We start from the raw sequence: 24,748 nt of genomic DNA on the forward strand, positions 1-24,748 counted from the left end.
TGTAATTTTTGTTCATTTTGTGTCTATTTGTTTATCTTGTGTCTATTTGTTTACAGTGCAGTAACTTAACATATTTCATGCTCAAATGCATGTATAACAGTATAAATAGGAATACAAAAGGTTTGAAGCAAATAAAAAATAACCACTTACTGTGATTTCTTTTTTTTCAGTGCAAATACAGCAGACCAACATTAATTGTGACTTTAATTTGTTCAGGGAATATGGTCAGAACAAGTTAAATGCAATAAAGGACGAACTATTAACGGATTAGAATTGTAAAATGGGTTTAAATTTAGCCTTGTAACAAAAAATAAGCTTTTTGAACTTAACTTCTTTTTCACATTTCTGTTTCCAGTCACAGCCACATTTTGGAGAAGTCACTTCTTGTCACAGTCACATGACCACCACACCAGGGTGTTGAGTATGTGTCGCTTAGGGATTTAATGAGTTAAGGTGAAGCATAAAGCTGAATATGGGAGATTCTAGAAGACTTAAAGTGTTTGTTACACGTGTGTCACCGTGGAGACACCCATAGGTTTTACAGGCATTTTTTCCAGGCGTTTTAGGCCTTAATGGGTTAAAGGACACAGAGGGGCAACAAATGATCAAAAAAGTGCTAAATATGGATTCTCTTGTTGAATTACTTCTATTAGGTCAGTGTGCTACCATTTTAAAGTCACAGTGTTGCTACCGTTTCTCCTGTATTCCTGAACCCTTACCTTCCCTACTCCAGTGCCTCCAGTGAAGAGTACAGACCGTTGCACAGAGAGCAGTTTCTCCATCAGGTAGCCATAGCGGACGGTGTCTGTGGTGGGGACCAGCATCTCAAAAAAGGGCTGCTCCCTGTTGTATTTAAATGAAGGGATAATCTTCTCCCACGGCTCCAGACGCTTGTGGTTAAAGTTCATGTACACACTCCACAGGGTGCCGTGCTTCGGGAGCTACACGGCACAAAAGAATGCATGTTAATTAACACCATGAAAATATGCACAAAAAACCCTGAGAAATTAGTGTAATGAATTTTACAAAAAATGGATAAAAGTGCCTTAATTAGACTGTGTTTCTAATGATTAGCAATAAAACCTCCTAAGAATTTGGGCATTAAAGAAACTCATTTTACTCTGTTGTTGATTGTAGATTGTTATGTGGCTCTCTGGAAGCTCCCCTGCGGCATGCTAAGTCGTATTTTCCTGCCAGTTTGTTTCCCTGAATACTGCTGATACTAATGTGTGTGTGTGTGTGTGTGTGTGCATGTGTGCACAGTTTGTTTTCCCTCAAGCTTCGCAGCTGGGGACTGGCTACACTGGCTGCATCTCATGGTAAACACACACAAGCATACACACAAACAGTTTTCTGATCTAAATAATATTAAAGTTCCCAAAGACGTAACAAAACAACATGCGCTCCTTATGTGCAGACAGATGAACAGATGTAGAAGCATGTGGGATGTTCCAGATGATACTCTGCAGCCTTTATGAACCTTTCACTTCCATGATCACTCTACCTTCAGCTAAGTGAGTCATCTTCCTTCCCCACTGTGTTCTGCCTCCGTCAGTAAGCCGTTCCCTCAATCATCTGACACGACTGCAGCCAAAACAAACCTCTCAAACAATTAACTTTCCATTTCCTGTTACCGTCCTTCATCTACTTCTCTGCACCTTCTTTCCAAATAAAATCTTGGCAAGGCAGCATAATATGTGGGTCAATGACGTGATCTAATCCAATGATTCCCAACAAGGGGGGCCCGACCCCCCCAGGGGGGCGCCAAAGGTCCATGGGGGGTCGTGAAGCCCTCTTAATGATTTTAAGGGATGTAATAAATGTAATGTGTTAATTATAGATGAGTCAGCATTAAATTCAGTAGTGGAACAATAACAAGGGCGACATTAAATGTTTATTCATTTATTTAAATAAAAATTCACTATAGAAAAGTTTAAAAATAAAGGCTATATCACGAGAATAAGGGTGTGTTTAACATCCCTCCTGCAGTAGACACAGAGGTAACCTCACCTAGCGGTAACATCGCCTAGCGGTCACCTCGTCTAGCGGTAACCTCACCTAGCTGTAACCTCATCTAGCGGTATCCTCGCCTAGCGGTAACCTCACCTAGCGGTAACCTCACCTAGCGGTAACTTGGCCTAGCGGTAACCTCGCCTAGCGGTCACCTCGTCTAGCGGTAACCTCACCTAGCGGTAACCTCGTCTAGCAGTATCCTCGCCTAGCGGTAACCTCACCTAGCAACAGAAACACAGAGCTAATGGAAAAATGGTGAAACATCAGGGAGACGAGAATGCTGAATATCTCAAAAAGAAAAAGAGAGGGTACCGTGAAAGTTACATTGAGGTCGGCTTCATAGAAGCAATGGACAAAATTAGAGCCGAATGCATCTTTTGCAGTGAGAAACTTGCAAATGAAAGTTTGAATCCCCGCAAGCTAAAGTAACAGCAGACAACTAAATATCCCGAGACAGTGGGTAAACCCAAAATTTTTTCCTCAGAAAAAGGGAGCTCATTGGCACAAACAGGCCCCAAAACATTATGGACAGTTTTAATGAAGCTGGAAAAGGTTGCGTCTTTTGAGTGCTCTCTCCTTATTGTGCAAGCCAAAAAGCTACACAACATTGGGGAAACACTGGTTAAACCTGCTTGCATTAAAATGGCTGAGATACTATGTGGACCGCAGATGGCTAACAAATTTAAGACTGTACCACTGTCCCATAACACAGTGAGGGGGTCGCCAAAGTTTATAATGGTAAGAATGTGGGTCCCTCAAGAAAAAGGTTGGTAACCACTGATCTAATCCATTGTCAGTTGGTGTAACCAGTATTTTTTTTTTGCATAAAAATCTGATATATATATACAGGAAAACAGAAGTGAACTAAAATGAGAAAAAAATATATAATCCACGTTTACATTGCAACATTATAGTATGTAACAAATTTTACATAATCTGTCAAAACTTTAGGAAAAAAATGGTTGTTTTAAGAATATGTTCTGCTCAGTATTGACGAAATGCGTACATGTAGAAATACTCTACTGTAAATTTACCTCTAAAGTTCTGGCTGTAAACTCCATGAGGCCAGTTTCAGTTTGATGATGATATACCAAGTAAAACTGGAGACAAGCTCAAATATATTTAGTATAAAATGATAGAACTGGATGGAACCCTCTTATATGTTATATTTGCAACCTTTGTTCACATTTGCAACATTTTAAAATTCTTTATTGAGCATGATAGTGTTTTGAAAGTAAAAAAGGTTAGAAATCACATTTTATTTTGGACTAAAGGACTAAAAAAGACACAAAATGACTAAAAAAGAGACACAAAAAGACATAAAATGACAAAAAAAAGACACAAAATGACTAAAAAAAGACACAAAATGACAAAAAGACACAAAATGAGAAGACAAAAATGACCCCAAAAAACCCCACAGAAGACAAAAAATTACTAAAAAAGACACAACAAAAGACACAAAATGAAATACTCAGAAATATGTTATTTTAAATGAAGTAATTATATGTATAAGTCCACTTAAATACACTGTAGATGGAAAAAGTTGTCATGTACTGGCCTTTTATAACCTTGGCACAGAGCTAATCATTGTACCAGATTTATCTTTCCAATATGTTCCCAGTAACCCGCTGAAGGTATTACTAAAATGTACAATGTGAATTCTTAATGTCTTCATTTCACATGAGTGACTGATATCATAGAGAATAATCCTCTTTCAGGCAAGCTGTGCTCCAGCTCGATACATGCAGTGCCAAGACTACTTTGATGTAATATAATACGAGTTAACCTTCAGGCCTTTTCACATATTTCATGCTCATACCAGCAAAATGCGTTGGTAAATGGATTTGACTCTGTAATACTGATGAGGGATAAAAAAAATGCCTTGAGTGGCAGAGAAGACTTTCACCCCTTTGCCTCACTAAGAACATTTTAGGCTTTTTAGTTTTTCGATTGTTTTGGCTGTCAGTGCACATGGCTTACCGTTTGGCAAGAGGTTGAGGGTTTTTTTTCAAAACTCTATAGCTATCTGACGTAAGCTGCATAACAAGTGATATCATTTATCAACCATTCGCCAGAAAAAAACATTGGAATTGCAGCATTAAGTTTCTGAAAACTACTAATATCTTTTTTTTAACAATATTTGTATTACCGTAGTTTTCAAATTTTACAATGAAATTTGAACAAACAAAAATGATAACATACATAAAGAATGCAGAGCAGAACCCAAACCTTCATACACACACACACACACACACACCAACACAGCCTGTAGACTGTGAGCTGAAACTACAGAGCAGCCAGAGTCACAACATAGAAGCAGAATTGAGCATTTTAGTCTCAGAGTAGAGATGGGCTGGTCTGGCTATGTAAACATCAATTTCTGTCGCTCTACATACATCATCTGGTATAACTGATATGATTGGCTGAGAGCTACGGACAAACGCTTATGATAGACATTCGTAGCGCCCAATAAACGGCTCTGGAGGCTCATAAACCACGCCTCCTCCATCAAAAAATGAATTGGTGGTATCCAGACTAGATCTCATTTGTGATATTGTCTGGCGTTAGCCAGGCTAGTGTATGTATGTATGTGTAGTTCATTATGAAAATATGTGGTATCTCCAAACGCTATAATATAGTACAGTGCCAAAATCCCTCCATCCTGTCCATTTGTCTCTGTGTGTATCTGTGAGTGTGTGTGCAGGTACATGTACCTTAGCATTGTTGTTGTCTTCAAACTGCTCTCTGATGAAGGTGTCAAAAGCGTCCCAGTGAGAACTGGTCAGGTTTCCGCCTACTGCCCACAGGTAGCAAAATATGAAGGTCTGACATAATATACTGTTGAGATGCTTGGAATCCTGACATCAACACACAGAAGAACATCAAATGAGAAGAAGCTCAGTTTGTAAATAATGGCATGCTTTAAAATTAGGTGTACACATGAGATGCTGCTTTTGTCACATGACCTTGAGAAATTGTATTGGTTTTTCCATTTAGCTTGAAACAAACAAACAAGCAGGTGTGGCAAGCATCAATTGGGCAATAATAGCAACAGCAATAAAGAAGATATAATGGTAGTGCAGCATAACAAACAAAAAATAAATAAATAAATATCAATGTCAATACTACCAACCAAACATATCAACAATATTGAGTGTTGAAAAATAAGAAAAAAGAACATTTGACACATTTCTTTACTTAATTTGCACTAAGTTGTACATAGTATATTGTATATTGTTAAATGTCTTTTTCTATTAGATTGTTTATTGTTTATTTTTTAATCTTTATCTAAAAGGGAAATCATTTTGTGTGAAATTTTTGTGGTCAGCTGTAACAAAGAAATTTCCTCGCTGTGGGATTAATAAAGTTGAATCTGAATCTGAAGAGAAAAAATAAAAAAAAAATAATAATATAGTATATATTTTCTTATTTATCTCTCCCCTTTTTTGAGTTTCTTTTAGCTTTGACTCCATTTATTTTTCATCATTACTATTAATCTCTTTGATTACTGAGTTTTTGTGTAAAACTGTTCTTATTTCCACTGATAGATTGGTCCTTTGTTTGGCACTATAGACAGAAGTGAAATAGATTACAGTGACAGTTAAATCCTGTGTTTAATGTACCATTTGAAGGTCTGGCCCTCCGTTGCCCAGCAGCAGTGCCTCCAGCAGGCAGCACAGAGTGGTGACTTTACTGATGTCCACCTGTCGAATAGCCTGGGTACAATTCTTCACCACAAACTGAAGACCCTGCTCCACATACTGCTCAAACAGCTCCAATAGGTATGTTCGCACTGGGTCCGGGAGCTACAGAGGAAGCACAGAGTGAAGAGGAGGTTAGTCATTGGTATACTTTCATTTATAAGGCAATATTGGGACTGCTGCCTTCATACACTTGCACCTTAATTACTGTGAGAAATGCTGGATCTTATTCTCTTCGTTAACAAGATCAATTGTTGCTTTCTATCCCTTCTGTTCATACAGAGTTGGGTAAAAAGGCATTTCTGTACTCTGCACCTTATGCTGGAATATACTACAGAAAAACTGGAAACTAACTGACTTAGATTCTTTGAGCTCTTTTAAATCCAAACTGAGAGTTATTGAGGCCAATTCCACAAAATGCAATATCTAATGTAGTATCTAATGTAAATATAAAACTGTATTTTGTGTTTGCTGCCTCTTGGCCAGGGCTCCCTTGAAAAAGAGGTTCTTAATCTCAATGGGATATTCCCTGATTAAATAAAGGTTGAATAAATTTTTTTTTTTTTTTAAGTAAAAAAAAAATGTATTTGGCAACTGTTGAGACTTGGAATTTACACCACATTTTAGATGATTGATTTTCGTTTTTTATTTTTGTATACAGACTAAAAATCATATTTTCTATATATTTTTCAGTATTTGGTAATATCGTCAAGAATATCGTTATCGTAAAAATACCCTGAAATATTGTGATATTGTTTTAGGGCCATATCGCCCAGCCCTACTTGGCAGTAAAGCATCATCATGCAGTTTGAGAAGGCTTTCAATCATTATATTTCAGTGCTTGTTGTTTCCCATCTTCCCATCATCTTCACTGTCATTGTCAGACGAAACAACAGCACTGCTGCCATTTTAGAAGTTATTTTGAATTTCAGACAGACTCTATGACTCTAACTTGGGAAATCCTCAAGTGAGGACAGTTCTGTAATAGCAAGATTTCTATCTTAACATAAGGATTTTTTCCTAAATGCAGTTAGAAATCATTTTTCTGTAATACCAAAAATCCTGAATGTAATCAGAAACTGATAAGATAAAATTTCAGACATTTATGTCATAAGGCCCCAGACATGAGAGTTGTATCGATCTTCTCATCTAACTCTGAGCAAGAAACGGAAAAAGCTTATTATCCAAAAGCTGAACTATTCCGTGAACAGGCACTCTACAAAAGCTACTAATTTGAAGCAATTTGAAAAGACAGGAAGTTGGAATAAGTGTAGGCAATGCTCTCCTACTCCCCAAGAGACAAAGAGACTGACTCTCTAAGTTAAAAAAGCTAAGTGGAAATCAATACAAAACAAATTAAAAACCTGAATAAACTCTAACTCTAACAACACACAAAGTGTAATCAAAGTTATCCCAGACTAAGCACAATGCAGCACTTCAACAAAGGAAAGAAAGTCCTTTCCCCAAAAATGTTGCTTGTTAAAAACTGACTGAAGTATCTCAATGGAGAACTGACTTTAGATGGCACAAACAAGACAGACAACACAAACAAATGACAGATTTTCACTGTCAACAAACATATGAGCTTCAGCCAATTAGACACTGAGACAGAGACAGATATGCAAAGAGAGAGAGAGTCAAAAGTTGCAGGGAGAGATGACCCAGCTCACCGCAGTGTTAAGTCACCCTAAAAGGCTCAGGGCTAATGTTGCAAGCTATAAAGTTTGATGTGATGTGCTGTCGTTGACGTTTATGCTGACACTTAAGTTCTTCTGCTTGTAAAGCCTGAGAAGGCACATTACCATTCATGTACCAGTGCACAAACAGCCAGGAACACACAGTCACACTTTCAGACAGAGAATACAGCATGTACTAACACTGACCTGTGGGATCCCATATCAGATAAAATAGTATTTCTAAAACCATGAACTACTGCTTTAGAGGCAGTTAGCTGTCAAGCATTAATCCTTTGTTATAATTAGATTGCATTTAGCCACTTAGAAGTGATAAAATATTTTTATCTGGGAAAAAACAGAGATAAAATATGTACAACCTTGGCTCCTAGACCACTGATCCATGTCTGTACGTATGGCATCCACTTGAGCTCATCTGGGTCAATATATACCATCCCACAGCGACTGACTGTGGCTGGAGAGGCTACAGCCAAATCCTGGACCTGAAAAACACAATTAATAAATAGATTAACCCTTTGATGCACAACGTGGGTCTAAAGTGACCCGACAGAGTTTTTATGTTCTATATCTTTGCAATAAAATATTTTCATCATTCAGTATTCCAGGTTTTCCTCAATTAGTTTGTTTTTGAGCATCATACATCCTCATTTTATGTTTTCCTTTATTCATTTTTTTTTATAAAATCCCTTTTTGTGTCACTACTCTTCTTTGCACAACATGGGTCAAAATTGACCCATGTCCATTTTTTAGCTAAGTAGCTTGCTAAGATAAATACTTACCTAACTTCTTAGCTAAGTATTTAGCCAAATAGCTTGCGAAGCTAACTATTTAGCTAAATTCTTGGTTAAGTATTTAGCTAAGTACCTTGCTAAACTAACTTCTTAAGTAGTTATCTTAGCAAGTTACTTAGCCAAGTAGTTAGCTGTGTAATATCACAAAAACTTTTTCCTCATAAAGTATGAGAAGCAAAATGGAAATAATGATCTGTTGTTATCAAAAACAAAATATTTAAAGAATACTTGGAATATTCAATCATAAAATAAATTGATATCAAAAGATAGAGCACAGAAAACTGCTTATTGATGAGACAAAATATTAAAGGAAAGGTTCAGATTTATCAAAGTGTAGTTATATGATGTATTTGTCCGGGAATTACCTACAGTAGGTGGTGGAGGCATGCCGCTAGTTTGAAGTAAAGACACAGAAGCTAAGCCATGTACTAAGAACCAGGGAAGCAGCAAAATATATTTAAGCCATTGAAGAAAAAACTCCACTTTTCTTTAAGTGTAGGCTATATTTAGAATATTTTCACAGATTTAGCTTGCCTTCAGACAGCCCTGCCTGAGTTTACACAGGTGGAACTGAGGCTGTTTTATACACTCTCGTCAAAGCCACCAGACTCCATTGATTACCTTTTTTGTCAATGGAGTCTGGTGGCTTTGAATAGAGCATAGAAATCGGCTTCAGTTCCCCTGGCATGAGCTGAAACAGAGCTCCCTGACAGCAGGATAACACAGAGAAAATATCCTAAATATAGCGTACACTTAAACTGATCTTGATATATTTTAAGTGGCCAAAATACGCTTTGCTGCTGGCACTTCTGTATGGGTACCACTGCCTGCTTCTCCAAACTGGGGCTGTACCAAACGCATTGACTACGGACAAGTACCTCATACCAAGGTTATTATAGTTAATGAAAACTAATGAAATAAGGAAAACTAGAATTGAAAAAACATTTTGATTAACTGAAGTAAAAACAAAAAAGACAGTTTTTAAAAAACGATAACTAACTGAAACTGTATATGTGGTTACAAAACTAACCAAAACTAACTAAAATTATGGTGAAAATGTCCTTAGTTTTCGTCTTTCGTCCTTTTGGTTGATATGAAATGTATTTCATCTATCTGGTTTTATGACTTAATAAACTTATTGGGGCTGAGATGGATCAGACAAAGGAAATAAAGGCAACATTTATTGTGACCTTATTGAATCTCACACTCAACAAATACCCCATTACAAAACAACTAAAACTAACACCAAAACTTTTTGGAGCTAAGTAGCTTGCTAAGCTAAATACTTAGCTAACTTCTTAGCTAAGTATTTAGCTAATTAGCTTGGTAAGCTAACTATTTAGCTAAATTCTTGGTTAAGTATTTAGCTAAGAGGCTTGCTAAGCTGACTACTGAGCTAACTTTTTGGCTAAGTATTTAGCTAATTAGCTTGCTAAGTGAACTACTTAGCTAACTTCTTAGCTAAGTATCTAGCTTAGTAGCTTGCTAAATTAACTACTTAGTAAACTTTTTGGTTAAGTAGTTAGCTTAGCAAGCTACTTAGCCAAGTAGTTAGCTGTGTAATAATACAAAAACTTTTTTTCTTCATAAAGTATGAGAAGCAAAATGGAAATAATGATCTGTTGTTATCAAAAACAAGATATTTTAAGAATACTTGGAATATTCAATCAGAAAATAAGTTGATATCAAAAGAGTTTTTGTGGTTACAAAAATAACTAAAACTAACTAAAATTAATAAAAACTAAACTAAAACTAACTAATAACTTTTTCCCCCAAAATAAAAACTAATTAAAACGAACTTAATTTGAAAACAAAGATTGACAACGAAATTAAAACTAAAACTAATGAAAAATCCAAAACTATTATAACCTTGCCTCATACAACCATACACTTCAATAAATCTAAACTATACTTTCACTGTGTTCAGCTCTAACCTCAAACACCATGTGTATGGATGAAGTGAGCTTGATTCGCTCGCTGTTAGCCAGGCAGAGCATCTTGTTGTCATCCAGCACCGTGTTCATGTTCTCAATCCACAGGGCGTCAACTGGCCCGTCACAGATCACCCATTTGTGGTCGTCAGTGGTGTCGTTGACCGCATCACGGACGCTCAGCGCCATCAGTCCGTCACGCCACTCCAGTGTTAATGTGTTAACCTGAGGGGTTGTAAAAAATAATGAATGTAGAGAGAGAGAGAGGTGAAGAAGCTGCTGGGTGATTCTCATGAAGCCAGTCTAAGTCTGTCTGTGAAGATTATAAGGACATACTTTATTAAACTAAATATATTTCACTTTTATATGAATGAACAATATAGCCATAATGAGGCACAATTCATTGTTTTGTGCTAAAATAATAGTTTCTAGATTTTTTAACATATTTTTGATTCACAAATGTCATGGTTTCCCCACACTTATATACAATAAATATTAAATAAACTTTATAAAAATAAATATACATGTGTTTAAAAATGTATAATTTAACAGAAACTAATCAAATATAATGTTTTTAACAATGTATAACGAACAATGAGAATGAATGAAAATTGATGAGAAAAAACTGGTTAAATGTTCAGTAATGATAGAATTGTTTGAATTAAAATATGTGTAAATTTTAATAAAATACATGTTGGTGATACCAGCTACCCTTGAGCATATTTAAGTGCTCGCCAAAGAAAAAAAACAAAAAAAAACATTTCATTGTTTTTTTATTTCTATTTAAAAGTGTGTTACGGTAATTCATTTTGCTCACAGTGTCTCTAAAAATGTCAGAAAATAAATGTAAAATGTTCAAATAGATTATAAATTCATATTAAACAGTGACTTTAGATTGTATATGTTATAACGGGTCAAAGAATTCAATGCTCTTGGATTTTTGCTATGAGCTGTACCATGTTCATGAGAATCACCCATCTGTGTGCTGTTTATTCTCCTGTCACCAGTACCTCTCCGTAGAGCTCTCCCATTGTGACAGACTTGGGGTTGAGAATATAGGTCCTGACAAGCTGATAGAAGGGGTTGTTTGCAGAGTGGCCTGTGCGATGGAGGGACTCCAGTGTGTCTGCCAGGATGCTGTAGACGGTGGTCTTACCTCCACCAGTAGGCCCCACTAACATAACACCATGACGCACTAACATGGTCTCGTACAGTTGGATCACCTGGTTGTATAAAAAGAAATAAAAAGAAGGTGAATTAGGGTCGTTTACAAAACCAAACTAAATACAAATTTACATCAAAGTAAAAATAATACAAGTATCATCTTTTAAAATGTATATACATGTAAAGTATTTTACAGACGATAAATAAGGCTGCATCTCAATACATTATAATATGATGGAAAAGTCCATTTCCAGGAGTTCAAGTCAAACAGCCTCAACCAAGTATTGAGTCATATAGATGGACATACTTTACAGTGGCAAAAAATACTATATTAAACATACTTTTTAAAATTGGTCTTTTGGAATATTAAACATTGTTTGAGACATTGAATTTTAGGTCTTCATTAAATGTAAGCCATAATCATTATAATTAGAATTATTAGACTTTTTTAAATTGGTCTTTTGTAATATTAAACATTGTTTGAGACATTGAATTTTAGGTCTTCGTTAAATGTAAGCCATAATCATTATAATCAGAATTATTAGACTTTTTTTAAATTGGTCTTTTGGAAATATTCAAAAAATGTTTTATCATAATCATAATATACTTTTTAAAATTGATCTTTTGTAATATTAAACATTTTTTGAGACATTGAATTTTAGGCCTTCATTAAATGTAAGCCATAATCATTATAATTAGAATTATTAGACTTTTTTAAATTGGTCTTTTCTAAAGTTCAATTTTTTATTGTAATCATAATCCCATAATCATTGTAATTAGAAGAAATTAAATAAATTAAGACATGAAATGTTTCATTGTGTGTGATGGATCTATATAATGTGTTATTTCCATTTTTGAATTGAATTACTGCCATAAATAAACTATTTAATGATATTCTAATTTATTGAAATGCACCTGTATTAAAAAAAGTATTTCCTTCCCTAATATATATATAAAAAAATGGGAATGAGACATTTCCCCCTTGTACCTTTTTGGTCATGCTTTCCAGTGGTTGTAGGTTTCGCTTCACCAGAGAGTCCTGGATGGTGGTGTGCAGCACACCGTAGTCATGCTCAGGAATACTCACACCAGGGAAGAGGTCAGACAGGATACCACTAGATTGGCATAACACATATACAGTATACACAAATTAGAATAGTTGTTTTAATTGTTATAATAGTTGTTTTCTCATTGAAATGTACCTTTTATTTGTAGGTTGTAGGTCTTTTGTAATATACTGTTGCCCTGTTATTTTTCAGTATGTGTCCATTTGGAGGACTTTGGAGAAGAAACATGTGCTTCCTTAAAAAAAAAAAAAATCTGATAGACTTACCCAAACAGCACAACATCATCAGTGAGGAACTTTGGCAGGTTGGAGTCCCTCAGGGCTCTGATAAGAACCACATCCTCACTGAGGTGGGGGTTTTCTCTCTTTAGAGACCTGAGAACACACATCATTACATTAAATTTCATGCATTTCATGTGAACCTAGGTATTGTATACATCGAGCATTTTTTTTAAAGTGAGATATTTGTTAGAGTCAATGACAAATACTGCATCAATCAAGTGCTTTTCTGCTTTCTGCTTGATTTATCTTCTTTTTGTCATTCATCTATTTTCTTTACTTTGTTCATTCCTCACTACATCTTGATCTAATCTAGTACAATGAACTCCACAAGAACTTAACAAAACAGTTTAAATAATGCATTAACATATCAGAAAGGAAAGAAGAAAGTCTGTGAAAAAAGAAATTTCAATAACACTTTCCTTCGCCAACATTACTAATGCTCTATCTTTTGATATCAACTTATTTTATGATTGAATATTCCAAGTATTCTTTAAATATCTTGTTTTTGATCATACTTTATGAGGAAAATAAGTTTTTGTGTTATTACACAGCTAACTACTTGGCTAAGTAGCTTGCTAAGCTAACTACTTAGCCAAGAAGTAGTTAGCTTAGCAAGCTACTTAGCTAAAAAATGGACATGGGTCATTTTTGACCCATGTTGTGCATTAGAAGAGTTGTCACACAAAAAGGGATTTTATTAAAAAATGAATGAAGGAAAACATAAAATTAGGATGTATGATGATCAAAAACAAACTAATTGAGGAAAACCTGGAATACTGAATGATGAAAATAATTTATTGCAAAAATGTAGAACATAAAAACCTTGTCGGGTCACTTTAGACCCATGTTGTGCATCAAAGGGTTAAATAAATATCAGTAATCTGTGATTAAATTATCAATATAATGGTCATATTCAGTGGAAAATAGACGACTGACAAATAGAGCTGTAATAAAGATAATAAGCAGCAGACATGAGTTGATAATTTAATAATGCACAACCTCATCTTCACAACAAGTTGGCTCCACTCCATTATAAAAAAACAAAGTAAAAACATTAGAGACATTAGAGTGGGAGATAATGAATGTGTGCTTAGTGTGGAACAAGCAGACTCAGAGGAGTAATATGTAGGCAAAGACAGACAATGAATCACAAGCCAATTACAGTTCCCTGAGCTTCAGCTAATAACCAACCGGTGTAAGCATGACTTTCCATACAAATGCTCGAGAACATCCATTCAAATCCAGCTACAACAGAGTTCTTTGCACATCTTTCACCATGCAGCTGCACCAGGTGCTTCTCAGTTGTAGCACAGAAAACCTCCAAGGGAACTGGAGCGCACTGATGGATTTGCAGCCTTTAATTGTGCAAACAGACTGATATGTTGACACTACTGAGTCTTCATCAGTGTCAAAATGAGTCATTTTCTACTCTGATTAAATCAATCAGTGTGTTCAAGTCCCTTGGGGATCCATTGAAAACTACAGTATTTATGCAACCATGCACACCAGAAACGACTGTGTTTTTGCTGTCTCAAAATCTTTCTATTGTCTTCCGTATATTGTTCTCCAGAGTGTGAATCAATCGTAGTCACAAGTATGAATTGGGTTATTTTAACAGTCAGAGGCTCTAACCCTCTAATCCATGGGTCTCAAACTCGCGGCCCGCGGGCCAATTGCGGCCCTTGTGACGATATTTTGTGGCCCCAACCTTGATATGAAAGTTTAATGTTAGTTTTATATGAATGGCACTTTACCGTGTTGTGTGTGGAAGGTCCCTTTAATTCCTTTTTTTTTGATAACTTTGTGTCTTTTTTTGGTCATTTTGTGTATAATTTGGTCATTTTGTGTCATTTTTAAGTAATTTATTGTTTTTTCAGTCATTTTGTGTCATTTTTGTGATTTTGTGTATTTTTTGGTCATTTTGTGTATTTTTTCTGTCATTTTGTGTCTTTTTTAAGTAATTTAGTTTTTTTCTGTCATTTTGTGTCTTTTTTTTAGTAATTTTGTGTCTCTTTTTGGTCATTTTGATACTGCCTCCAGCGGCCCCCAGGTAATTTGAGTTTGAGACCCCTGATTTAAACTGTCCACACAGGTTAGATGAGAAAGTACCCAGCTCACTGATGAGTGTTTCTGCAGTGGACTACAATATTGCAGCTGTGTGCTGTTTAGCAGCATATCGATTAAACCCTACCAATCTCATACAGCACTTTAGGTAAATGGATGCTAAACATACTGAGACATACTGTCTCTATGTGACTGCACATGTGTGTCAGTGAATGTGTGAGTGTGCTGCTCTGACCCCGCCATGACCAGGACAGACTTGACGGCTCTCATGCCAAAGTCATAGTGGTCCTGCTGGGACAGCTGCTCCGAGCAAAGCTTGTACATCTGGGTCATTTTCCTTGCTAGGGTCTTACTGGACACGAATCCTTCGGAGTACAAAATCACCTGGACAGAGGAACAGGGAATGAGATATGTGCATGAAATTGGCAAGCATATACAGTAGTGTTCAAAATAATAGCAGTCCAATGTGACTAACCAGATTAATCCAGGTTTTTAGCATATTTTTTATTGCTACATGGCAAACCATTTACCAGTAGGTGCAGTAGGTTCTTAGAAAACCAACAAGACCCAGCATTGGTGATATGCAGCTCTTAAAGCTGTGCAATTGGGCAATTAGTTGAAAGGGGTGTGTTAAAAAAAATAGCAGTGTGGCATTCAATCAGTGAGGTCATCAATTTTGAGAAAAATCAGGTGTGAATCAGGTGGCCCCTATTTAAGGATGAAGCCAGCACTTGTTGAACATGCATTTCTCTTTGAAAGCCTGAGGAAAACGGGTTGTTCAAGACATTGTTCAGAAGAACAGCATACTTTGATTAAAAAGTTAATTGGAGAGGGGAAAACCTATAAAGAGGTGCAAACAATTATAGGCTGAAATGATCTCCAATGCCTGAAAATGGAGAGCAAAACCAGAGACACATGGCAGAAAACGGAAGTCAACCATCAAAATGGATCACAGGATTGCTAAATCCTAGAAACAAAAAAGTTTGTACAAAATAGTTTTGAGTTTGTAAAGTCAACGGCAGACACTGCTATTTTTTTGAACACACCCCTTTCAACTAATTGCCCAATGGCACAGCCTTAAGAGCGTACATATCACGAATGCTGGGTCTTGTTGGTTTTCTGAGAATCTACTGCACCTACTGGTACCTTGTTTGCCACGTAGCAATAAAAAATATACGAAAAACCTGGATTCATCTGGTTAGTCACATTGGACTGCTATTATATTGAACACTACTGTACAACAATGCAGACGCATAGAGCCTGTTACCTCAGCAATGAGAGCGTAGTTGGGCACCATCATGGCTATGGGCCTGAAGAGAGCTTTAAGGTTGTCAGGTAGCTCTGTTCTTCCAGCGTAGCCTGGGTTCATGGTGATGAAGGCAGCACACGTCATCACCAGCTTGATCTCCCGGCCCTCAAATTGAAACCTTGACAGCTGTTGAGTGGGATGTTCTTGATTATACATGATGCTTAGACGTTTTAAACATGTATAGTATACTGTGTATTAATATCTATGTGGGGATGATTTATTATTAATTTCTAATTTATGTCATTTGTGCTGGCTTCTAACCTGATGGTGTTGATGGAAAATACAGAAATGCTACATTAGATTACTGACTGCTGTTTAGTCAAGCTTGTAGCATATTTAAGGCCAAAACTATGGGATTTCTGTCATCAAATCAACATGAAAGTGTGTTTAGTCATTGTTTATGTAAAGCAAATTAAAGGGTGTTTTGTTCAAAATCACAGAAAACATGGAAAGCTGAAGAGTTTCATTTTACATTACATCACTATTTATGCATTTAAAAACATATGAAGCTATAATTATTATATTTTTACAGTGACAATCTTTATTAGCATATATCATTAATTTTGCACAGAGGGAAGGTGCACATGGGGCAGATAAACTCACTATTATTACGGCTGTTATTGTGATTTTCTAATTATCATTATTTTTTTTTAGGATTTTAAAGTTGTCTATCAATTTAGGTATAAGTATGTCTTTATAGGAGTATTGTGATCAAGTGTAAATGCTTTTGCAAGGATGTGTTTTTGATTTTTAACTTAATTTATTATTTTTTTTCTTCTTTTTTTTCTTTTCATTTTTTAACCATTTTCTTTCTTTTTATGTTTTGATGAAAAGACTTGATATGTCCTCAAAATGTAGAGAAACCTGTACGTGCTGTTTTGTTTTTCTTCAAATAAAAAGTTTAATCACAAAAAATTAGGAGAGCAATATGCTTAATTATTCTCTATATACAATTAACAGTGTGTTAAAAATAATGCAAAAGTGTTGTGTATGTGTGTGTATGGATGTACCTTTTCAGATTTGGCGTTCCGTATGGTTATGAGCTGCTGAGCTATGACAGATAACACTTCAATGTCGATCCGGTTAAATTCATCAAAACAGCACCAAGCACCCGACTGAGCAAGGCCACTAAAGAATTTCCCCATCATCTGGAAAAGAGGAGTGTGACAAAACAAGAAAAAGATATGTTGAGGGTAAAATAATAATGCAGGTTTGAGTTGTTATTTCTATTTCTACAGTAAGTATTGTTACACACAGTGGGCATATTAAAGTCACGTGAGACTGTCACAGTAATTCAAGGTCACATGAACAGTCTGAGCTCAGCTGAACATTTCTATGGCAGATTTTTCACCCTGCTATACAGTTTGAGACATTATTTTTTACTTTAAGACAAGGGTCTCAAACTCAAATTACCTGGGGGCCGCTGGAGGCAGTATCAAAATGACCAAAATTAGACACAAAATTACTAAAAAAAAGACACAAAATGACAGAAAAAAACTAAATTACTTTAAAAAGACACAAAATGACCAAAAAAGACACAAAATGTACTAAAAAAAAGACACAAAATTACGAAAAAATACACAGAATTACCAAAAAAGACACAAAATTATTTAAAAAAGACACAAAATGACAGAAAAAAACTAAATTACTTAAAAAAGAAACAAAATGACAAAAAAAGACACAGAATTACCAAAAGACACAAAATTATTAAAAAAAAGACACAAAATTACCAAAAAAAGACACAAAATTACCAAAAAACAGACACAAAATTACCAAAAAAAGGAGTTAAAGGGACCTTCCCCACACAACACGGTAAAGTGCCATTCATATAAATCTCACATTAAACTTTCGTATCAAGGTGGGGGCCACAAAATATCATCACGAGGGCCACGAGTTTGAGACCCATGCTTTAAGACATAGTACCATAAACTAGTTTTTAACATGATTTAGGGACATTGTGACTTTTGATGAAAAAAATGCAACTGAAATCAAAATTGAATGCTGGTAAAAAAAAAAACTTTTTCTTTTAATTTTTTGTACATTCTTCCTGTTTGGAGTTTCAGCCACAGGGAGCCACTGCGGATGGCCTGAAGAGCCACATGAGGCTCCGGAGCCGCAGGTTGCCGACCCCTACCATAGACAATTCCAATATAAAAACTGAGAGATTGTGTTTTGGGCTTTTAGTGTTAAGCTTTTTGAGCAGAAGGAAGCTATGTTTACTGAGTAACACGATGTTGCAGGTGTAGTAGACATTAGAATTAGTAAATAACAATGTTATTTTCATTATTACTTCATTTAATTATACTTGTATTACTTCATGTGTGTGAAAAAAAAAATCTAAATTAATAATTTCTCATGGACAGCGGAATAAAATGTCACAGTTAATGTTGCTGAGCCACAGAGGAGCAGAGCTGAACAAAGCACTAACACATAAAACCAGAGAGGGCTGTGATTCAAGCCTGGCTAAATCAAAGCCCTGTCCGACTCTAATACGCAGGTGTCTGCTACCAATAACTAACTACAGCAGACACGGACAGAATGGCTTTCTAGCTGTCTTGTGTGCTTTCAGCTGCACTGACTCTCTGTACTGAAACACAAAGTCCTGTTTAACATTATGTTGAAATGTACAGCTTGTCTCAAGGTTAAAGGTCCGGACAGAAGTTTAAGTGCTTGCAAAATACAGATATTTTCATGATTTATTGAAAGTTCTTTCTTATGGATGATATAACAGCATTGTGTTTGTTTGAGAACTGATACGAATTGATGAAAAATGACTGATGTAAACAAAGTACTGTATAAACAGAAACAATAAATGACTTAGATTAAAGATCTGTCTTTCAGTGTAGAAGTGATAGGACCTTCCAATCCTGCTTTGAATTTTGATACAACATCACCTTAGTTTACCTTTAGATCACAGAAGAGATTAAAAGAGTTACTTTTAGAGCTTTTTATGGATATTTTTTGGTGTTATACCCTTGCTTTAGGTGCAATAATCTTACAACCCCATTTCCAAAAAAGTTGGGATGTTGTCTTGAACATAAATGAAACACACCTTTTTGACATATGCAATTAAAACTCCAAACTAAAACGACAATATATTTCATATTTAAACTGAAAATCTTTAGTTTTTTTGGAAGATGTACAGAACAGCGTCCCAACTTTTGGAATTCAGGTTGTATTACCAAAAAGAGAAAATAAACGTGTTTTAAAAAAAACGTGTTTGGCTCCACCAAATGTATCTCCTTAGACCAGGGGTCTCAGACTCACACAAAAATGACTGAAAAAACACAAAATAATTTAAAAAAAGACACAAAATTTCCAAAAAAGACACAAAATTATTAAAAAAAGGCACAAAATGACCCAAAAAATACACAAAATGACCAAAAAAAGACACAAAATGACCAAAAAGACACAAAATGACCAAAAAGACAAAAAAATATTCAAAAAAGACACAAAATTTAAAAAAACCCCACAAAATGACCGAAAAAAGTAATTAAAGGGACCTTCCACACACAACACGGTAAAGTGCCATTCATATAAACCTCACATTAAACTTTCATATCAAGGTGGGGGCCACAAAATATCGTCACGAGGGCCGCAATTGGCCCACGGGCTGCGAGTTTGAGTCCCATGCCTTAGACCAATCAAAAGTATTGTTTCTGGTAAACAACATTTATAGCAGTAACGCAATAACATGTTTGGTTATTGGCTGCTAATATGTAAAACCTTAATTGAACCATTTAACCTGACAGTCTAAATACACATGTGAATAAAACACATTAGGTATCACATGCAATTATCTTATGCTTCTCTAACAGCTCCTGATAGGGCAGGCAGAAATTATAGTCTAATCGTTCAAAGAATATAGAAGCAATCTGGCTTAAGGAAATGTTTTAGAAGTATACAACTATTAAAGGCTCTGTATAGTGCTTCTGTGGGCTGTAACTGGCTCTAGCTCTTGACTGCTTCTGCAATAGTGCCATCTAATGGTATCACTTAGTAGGTACAGCCAGAGTGGGAATAGCCTTCCACAGCCTGGAATTACTGGGAATAAAAGGAGGATAAGTACTGAATCGCAAGTAGTAGAAGAGGTGCAGGGGAAGAAATAATGCAAATGTTTAAGAATCAATCAAAAGAAACAAGAATGTGGATATAGATGGCAACAGTTTGTCATGCCGACCTTGTAGTCAAGTCCATCAGAGCAGTTGAAGACCACACACTGAATGGCCAGGGCCTTAGCCAAATCCTTGGTGGTCTCTGTTTTGCCCGTCCCTGCTGGTCCAGCTGGAGCTCCTCCCAGGTCCAACTGCAGAGCTCCCATCAGACACAAATAGCAACGGTCCTAGGCAGCCAGAGAGATAAGGGACAGTTTGAATAGCAGTGACTGTGTCACATTTTCAGTTCTAGCAGGGGTTGAAGGGAAAAAAATCTATTCTTAGATGCATTGCAGTTCTCTTTTGAAAGATTATGTCAGAAAAGTCAGTAATCAGAAATTTAGAGCCCAATTTTTGACAATTATATGATGTAAGAGTAGCATAGCTAACATTTGGACAATAGCAAAGCCAGTACATAGTGTGTTGTTGGTAAGTCTGTCTGTGTGCTTAGAGCATTTCATGTTCAAATGCATGTATAACAGTATACATAGGAATACAAAAGGTTTGATTAATTAATTGCAAGAAGTAACTTTGTGCATTTTTACACTGCACTTTTAAGATTTCATGCTCAAATGCATGTAGTTGTACTGAGGGCCACTTCAAGTGAGGGTGCGGGCCGCATGTGGCCCCCGGGACTCCAGTTGCCCATCCCTGGCTTAGAGAGTGTAAGGTGGAATGAAAGAAAAAGAGTGTGTCCTGTTTATGATCTTTCAAAAAAAAAAGGTATGTTTTAGTAGTAGTATGTAGTAGTAGTGAGTACTCACAGAGTGAGATAAAATAACTTAATAGAAATGTGGCATCAAGGTGCATGATGAAAATGCATCAATAATTGTTTTAGAATCATATCATAGCCCTATGAATAGAGATCAAACAGTGTGGGGGCTAGAGATTCCCACCACTAGCTACTACAAGATATACATTTTATAAACTACACTGTTTGCTCCTTATAGTGATCTGAAAGCGTGTAGCTTAGTTGTTTGTATATTTGTCATAAAGGTCTGTTGGTTTAAAATTAACTAATAAAATATTGAAGAAGCTCGGTCACTTGGGTAAAATCTTATATAATTCAGGATAAAATATGCATCTCCAGTTTGATTTGCAGTTTCAGTTGCATTCGACAGACAAAATGCATACATAGGTTTCTGTGTTACGAAGGGGTTAAATTAATGTTGGGACAAGATGAAGTGTTCATCGGTCGTACATGTGTCTCAGTGCAAATGAGTTAATTCATGTGTTACCGTGAGAGGTGTGATAACCAGTCTAGGGCACGCTCCCAGGTATTCGTAGCCATAAATGTAAGTGGAGAGAGCCATTTTGGCTACACAGTTGTCCAGGTCCAGATCCCAGTAGTAGCGTAGCTGTCTCTGCCATTCAAAGTTAGACCTGCTGTCCACCTAGAAAAGAAGGCTAAAGTTACTTTAAGGTGGTGACTTGTTACAAAGATTTTCTGATGACCTAAAAATCCACAGTCAATACCCGCACCTGTCATGATACAGATAGGATAGACATCGATTTAAGCTGCTTGATTCTGGCTGAGTCTTTGCAATAATGTACCTTTTGGTGGACCAAATCTGTGACAATGTCTCTGGCATGAACGTCGGTAGTGATCAGGGCAGTGATGATGTTGCGGTGTAAAGCAGGCAGCTGTCCTCGTACCAAGGCTGCCAGAGCATTCAGCCTCTGAAAAACACACATACACACACATGATTGTGCTATAAAATGTTAATTAGTGCCAGTTCATATTAGAAAGTGTGACAGTTATACCACCTTTGAAAAGACTCTTAACCCTTTGATGCACAACAGGGGTCTAAAGTGACCCGACAGAGTTTTTATGTTCTATATCTTTGCAATAAATTATTTTCATCATTTCATAATTCCAGGTTTTCCTCAACTAGTTTGTTTTTGATCATCATACATCCTAATTTTATGTTTTCCTTTATTCATTTTTAATAAAATCCCTTTTTGTGTCACTACTCTTCTAATGCACAACATGGGTCAAAAATGACCCCGATCCATTTTTTAGCTAAGTAGCTTGCTAAGCTAACTATTTAGCTAAATTCCTGGTTAAGTATTAGCTAAATAGCTTACTAAGCTAACTACTTAGCTAACTTCTTGGCTAAGTAGTTAGCTTAGCAAGCTACTTAGCCAAGTACTTAGCTATGTAATAACACAAAAACTATATTTCCTCATAAAGTATGAGAAGCAAAATGGAAAAAAATGATCTGTTATCAAAAACAAGATATTCAAGGAATACTTGGAATATTCAATCATAAAATAAGTTGATATCAAAAGATTTTTTGACCCATGTTGTGCATTAGAAGGGGTTCAATATGTTGTGCATCAAAGGGTTAACCAGTGGTTGAAAACAACCAAGACTTGCTCTCATGGGTAACTTTTTGTGTTTTCTATTCTTTGTATGAACTTTTAACCTTGATGTGAATCGGGATTTATTTTTTGTGTAAGATTTCTACGTTTTATCTATTTGTCATGGTATACTGTCTGTATGTTTTTTGTACCTGCCTTAGGACAACAGGTGAAAATTAGCAACTGTGCTAACCCCGGCATATCTATATTGATGCTTTTATAATGAATATATTGATTAATGTGCATTGTCCTAATCAAATAAATACATGACTAAAATAAAACAATAAAAAAATAAAAATACTCGGGGAAATGTGTATTTGTTTTGTGAAATCTGATTTTTAACAAGATAATTCAGGACAAAAGCATCAAAGTTATGTTTATGCATACATCAAAGTTAATGAGTTCAAATTCCTGCAGAGCAGCAAAGTGGTTGTGGTCTCCCTCCAGACAGGCATCCATGTCCCTGCACCACATCATCTGGGAGATGGTCAGCACCACCTGGTGGACACACACAAAAACTGAAGTTAAATCATGATACATGAGAGAACAATTACCACAAATCAGTCTAAAGCATGGGTCTCAAACTCGCGGCCCGCGGGCCAATTGCGGCCCTTGGTTTAATGTGAGTTTTATATGAATGGCACTTTACCGTGTTGTGTGTGGAAGGTCCCTTTAATTACTTTGTTTTGGTAATTTTTAGTCTTTTTTGGTAATTTTGTCTTTTTTTGGTAATTTGTGTCTTTTTTTCGTAATTTTGTGTCTTTTTTAATAATTATGTCTTTTTTTTTGTCATTTTGTGTCTTTTTTTAATTGTTGTGTGTCTTTTTTTGGTCATTTTGTGTCTTTTTTTAATTGTTGTGTGTCTTTTTTTGGTCATTTTGTGTCTTTTTTAAGTAATTTTCTTTTCTGTTTTGGTAATTTTTTTTGGGTCATTCTGATACTGCCTCCAGAGGCCCCCAGGTTATTTGAGTTTGAGATCCCTGGTCTAAAGTGTACATATCTGTAGAAGTAGGTACAATGATGTCTTAGCATTTTCTTGACATGCTAAGCCAAATAGTTTAACACTAATCAAAGAATAACACAAAAGTCTGTTATCCTAAAAACATAATAAGCAATAGCCATTTAGTGTCAGTGTGTGTCTGCATGTGTGTACCTGTGATGGATGTCCAGCCACCACCCATTCCTCTCTAGACTTCAGCTGGTAGTCAGCGATGGCAGCCTTGCTGAGGTGTCGCAGTGAGGAGAACATAGCCTCCTCCACCTTACAAAGCCAATCTTCCACATTGCCTTGTGCCTTCAGACTTTTAGTAAAAGCCACCTACACTTACACAGAAAGACAAGTTCAATTACAGTTAAGGGCATCATTACATGTGTCTAGTCCTTTTTCATTACGGGTTCACTGTGAATTCGATGCTCACAGCATTTATATGCATTTTGAGATGAAAGGACTCCAAGGGAGATCACTAATAACCCCTTGTAGTCATGACTGACAAGTCATATGTCTGTAACAGCAGGTGACTGAACAGTGAAAGCAGGCAAAATTGCCACTGCATTCAAAAATTGTTCATCATCTTTGCTACAGAATTTGAGATGTCAAACACAATTTTACCACAATGACATGGCATAATTCACCACTGAGGACAGGGCGACCTTCAGCTGAGTACAAAGTAACCTGAATCCAGAGCTGAAAACAGCAAGCAGCCATGTCCAGTGTCTGACTCAGGGCTCGGGCAGGCAGTGTTGTTTTTGCGTCATTGGGCAAGAAATCTATTATACTCTTTCAGCATGTGGTCTGAGAGAAAACTGGACTTCTCTCTTGGCTCTGTTTTCAGGCTTTATAAATCTATTAGATAAGTCATTCCAGTCATTTCTTACGGGCTGCCAAGGTCAGAAAACATTTAGATTTGAATATTATGCTATGGGACAATAATTGCTGCTTTTACATGATTTGGCATAACTTGAGGACCTGGGTGATTCTCATGATCATGATCCAGCTTACAGCAAAAATCCAAGAGCATTGAATACATATTTTCTTTGACCCTTTATAACATATTCAATCTAAAGTCACTGTTTAATATGAATTTATAATCTATTTTTAAAAATTTAAGGTATTTTCTTATATTTTTAGTGTGAGCAAAATGTATAACACATTTTAAAATAAAAAAAACAAAAGTTTTTTTTTTTCCTTTTTTTTCTTTGGCCAGCACTTAAATCT

General features: G+C 36.0%; 1 protein-coding gene across 1 annotated transcript in view; it reads right to left on the reverse strand.

Annotated features, from left to right (window-relative positions):
- dnah6 (dynein, axonemal, heavy chain 6) overlaps positions 1-24,748 on the reverse strand; it is a 120,684-nt gene that overhangs the window by 68,103 nt on the left and 27,833 nt on the right. The window contains exons 26-41 of the mRNA XM_059323986.1: positions 23,687-23,851; positions 22,921-23,031; positions 21,724-21,849; positions 21,408-21,563; positions 20,196-20,357; positions 17,026-17,163; positions 15,974-16,141; positions 14,942-15,090; positions 12,628-12,735; positions 12,283-12,409; positions 11,141-11,353; positions 10,134-10,355; positions 7,768-7,890; positions 5,637-5,819; positions 4,728-4,871; positions 720-941 (exon numbers count right to left, since the gene is read on the reverse strand). Of these exons, the coding sequence (XP_059179969.1) occupies positions 720-941; positions 4,728-4,871; positions 5,637-5,819; positions 7,768-7,890; positions 10,134-10,355; positions 11,141-11,353; positions 12,283-12,409; positions 12,628-12,735; positions 14,942-15,090; positions 15,974-16,141; positions 17,026-17,163; positions 20,196-20,357; positions 21,408-21,563; positions 21,724-21,849; positions 22,921-23,031; positions 23,687-23,851 (2,517 nt within the window). The remainder of the gene's footprint in view (positions 1-719; positions 942-4,727; positions 4,872-5,636; positions 5,820-7,767; positions 7,891-10,133; positions 10,356-11,140; positions 11,354-12,282; positions 12,410-12,627; positions 12,736-14,941; positions 15,091-15,973; positions 16,142-17,025; positions 17,164-20,195; positions 20,358-21,407; positions 21,564-21,723; positions 21,850-22,920; positions 23,032-23,686; positions 23,852-24,748) is intronic.

The sequence above is a fragment of the Centropristis striata genome, chromosome 1 (assembly GCF_030273125.1).
Source record: "Centropristis striata isolate RG_2023a ecotype Rhode Island chromosome 1, C.striata_1.0, whole genome shotgun sequence".
In the NCBI taxonomy this organism is placed as follows: Eukaryota; Metazoa; Chordata; class Actinopteri; order Perciformes; family Serranidae; genus Centropristis; species Centropristis striata.